Source organism: Fukomys damarensis, unplaced genomic scaffold (assembly GCF_012274545.1).
Source record: "Fukomys damarensis isolate Sample0158 unplaced genomic scaffold, DMR_v1.0_HiC HiC_scaffold_20, whole genome shotgun sequence".
Lineage (NCBI taxonomy): Eukaryota > Metazoa > Chordata > Mammalia > Rodentia > Bathyergidae > Fukomys > Fukomys damarensis.
This window is the reverse complement of record NW_022900932.1, coordinates 3,971,532-3,973,139: the sequence shown is the minus strand read 5'-3', so window position 1 is coordinate 3,973,139 and position 1,608 is coordinate 3,971,532. Positions and strand designations below refer to the sequence as shown.

The window sequence follows — 1,608 nt, the reverse complement described above, 5'->3', positions numbered from 1 at the left end:
CCCCCCCCCCGCACAAAAAGTGGTCAGCTGAATCTATCGATGCAAACAGAATCTATGGATATGGAAGGCCAAGGGTACATGTAAAATAATGTCCATCTTTCCAGGGACTTTCGGTGAGCCAAAGATAGTACTCCTCAGTTTTTCTAGTTTAACAGCCATGAGCCTCCATATTCTGGTAGTGTAACCATATACAAATTAGGCAAAGAAAAAAATACAATTTTTTTTTTTTTTTGCAGAACTGGGGATTGAACTCAAGACCTTGCACTTGCCAGGGCAGGCAGTACGACTAAGCCAAGCCTCCAGCCCTAACATTTTCTTTCTCACGCCCAGCCATCATCTCCCCCCCCCCGCACAAAAAGTGGTCAGCTGAATCTATCGATGCAAACAGAATCTATGGATATGGAAGGCCAAGGGTACATGTAAAATAATGTCCATCTTTCCAGGGACTTTCGGTGAGCCAAAGATAGTACTCCTCAGTTTTTCTAGTTTAACAGCCATGAGCCTCCATATTCTGGTAGTGTAACCATATACAAATTAGGCAAAGAAAAGAATACAATTTTTTTTTTTTTTTGCAGAACTGGGGATTGAACTCAAGACCTTGCACCTGCCAGGGCAGGCAGTACGACTAAGCCAAGCCTCCAGCCCTAACATTTTCTTTTTTTGGTACCAAGGACTGAACTCTGGTCTTTGTGCTTGCAAGGCAGGTGTCAGAACCACTAAGCTAAATCTCCGGGCATTTTTTTTTTGGAGATAGGGTCTCTCTATGTAGCCCAGGCTGACCTCCAACTCACAGCAATCCTCCTGCTTCAGTCTCCCGAGTGCTACAATTTTAGGCGTGCAGCACCACACCTGGCTAAACATTCTTAATTATGTACTTCATGATGTATCCTTTTTATGTTAAACTTCAAAAAGGGGTTCCCTGTAGAAATCTTCGAATGAAACCAGAACTCCAGGAAGAGGCACCATTTAATTCTGACATAACCCAGTGGCCACTAATACCCCAGTACCCACAGGAGCAGGAACCAAACTTGGAACCACTCCAAAGCACTGCTGCTTGCAGTAATTAAAACACAATTTTTCAGTGCATTCAAGACCAGAGTGCATTCTCCTTGAATGAAGAACTTACATTTTCATGTTTCATGTGTTTAAGTAACCGCAGCTCTCGGTAGGTCCTTTTGGCATGAATGATGGACTGAAAAGGTCTGGACAGCTTCTTCACTGCCACACGCAACCCAGTTTTTGTGTCAAAAGCAGAACTACGGGGCGGGGAGAGAAAAAAAAACCCACTATTAAAAATGTCCTAAATACTATTTTTAAATATTTACAGAGCTATTTTGTTTCCATATATTAAGTGGGCTACAACAAAATACAAAAAGCAAAAACAAAACAAAAAAACAGAAAAGACTAAACAGATCTATAATTCTACTATTCAAAGAAAACTTCTACTTCTTTTGGTATTTTCTTCTAGTCTTTTCTAAATCAGGGATTGGCATTTTTTTTTTTATCTGTAAAAGGCCAGAGAGTAATATTTCAAACTTCGTGCACCCTAAAGTCTGTCCCAACTACTCAACTTGTGGTTGCAACCAGAAAGTGGTCAGATGGTAAGAC

General features: G+C 41.1%; 1 protein-coding gene across 2 annotated transcripts in view; it reads right to left on the bottom strand.

Moving 5' to 3' along the window:
* The window catches only part of Mapk14 (mitogen-activated protein kinase 14), a 38,506-nt gene extending 37,250 nt beyond the window's left edge, over window positions 1-1,256 (bottom strand). For both annotated transcript variants that reach the window (XM_010605356.2, XM_010605357.2), the window contains exon 1: window positions 1,127-1,256. In XM_010605356.2, the coding sequence (XP_010603658.1) occupies window positions 1,127-1,141 (15 nt within the window). In that variant the 5' untranslated portion in view covers window positions 1,142-1,256. The remainder of the gene's footprint in view (window positions 1-1,126) is intronic.
* Window positions 1,257-1,608: the final 352 nt, after the last annotated feature.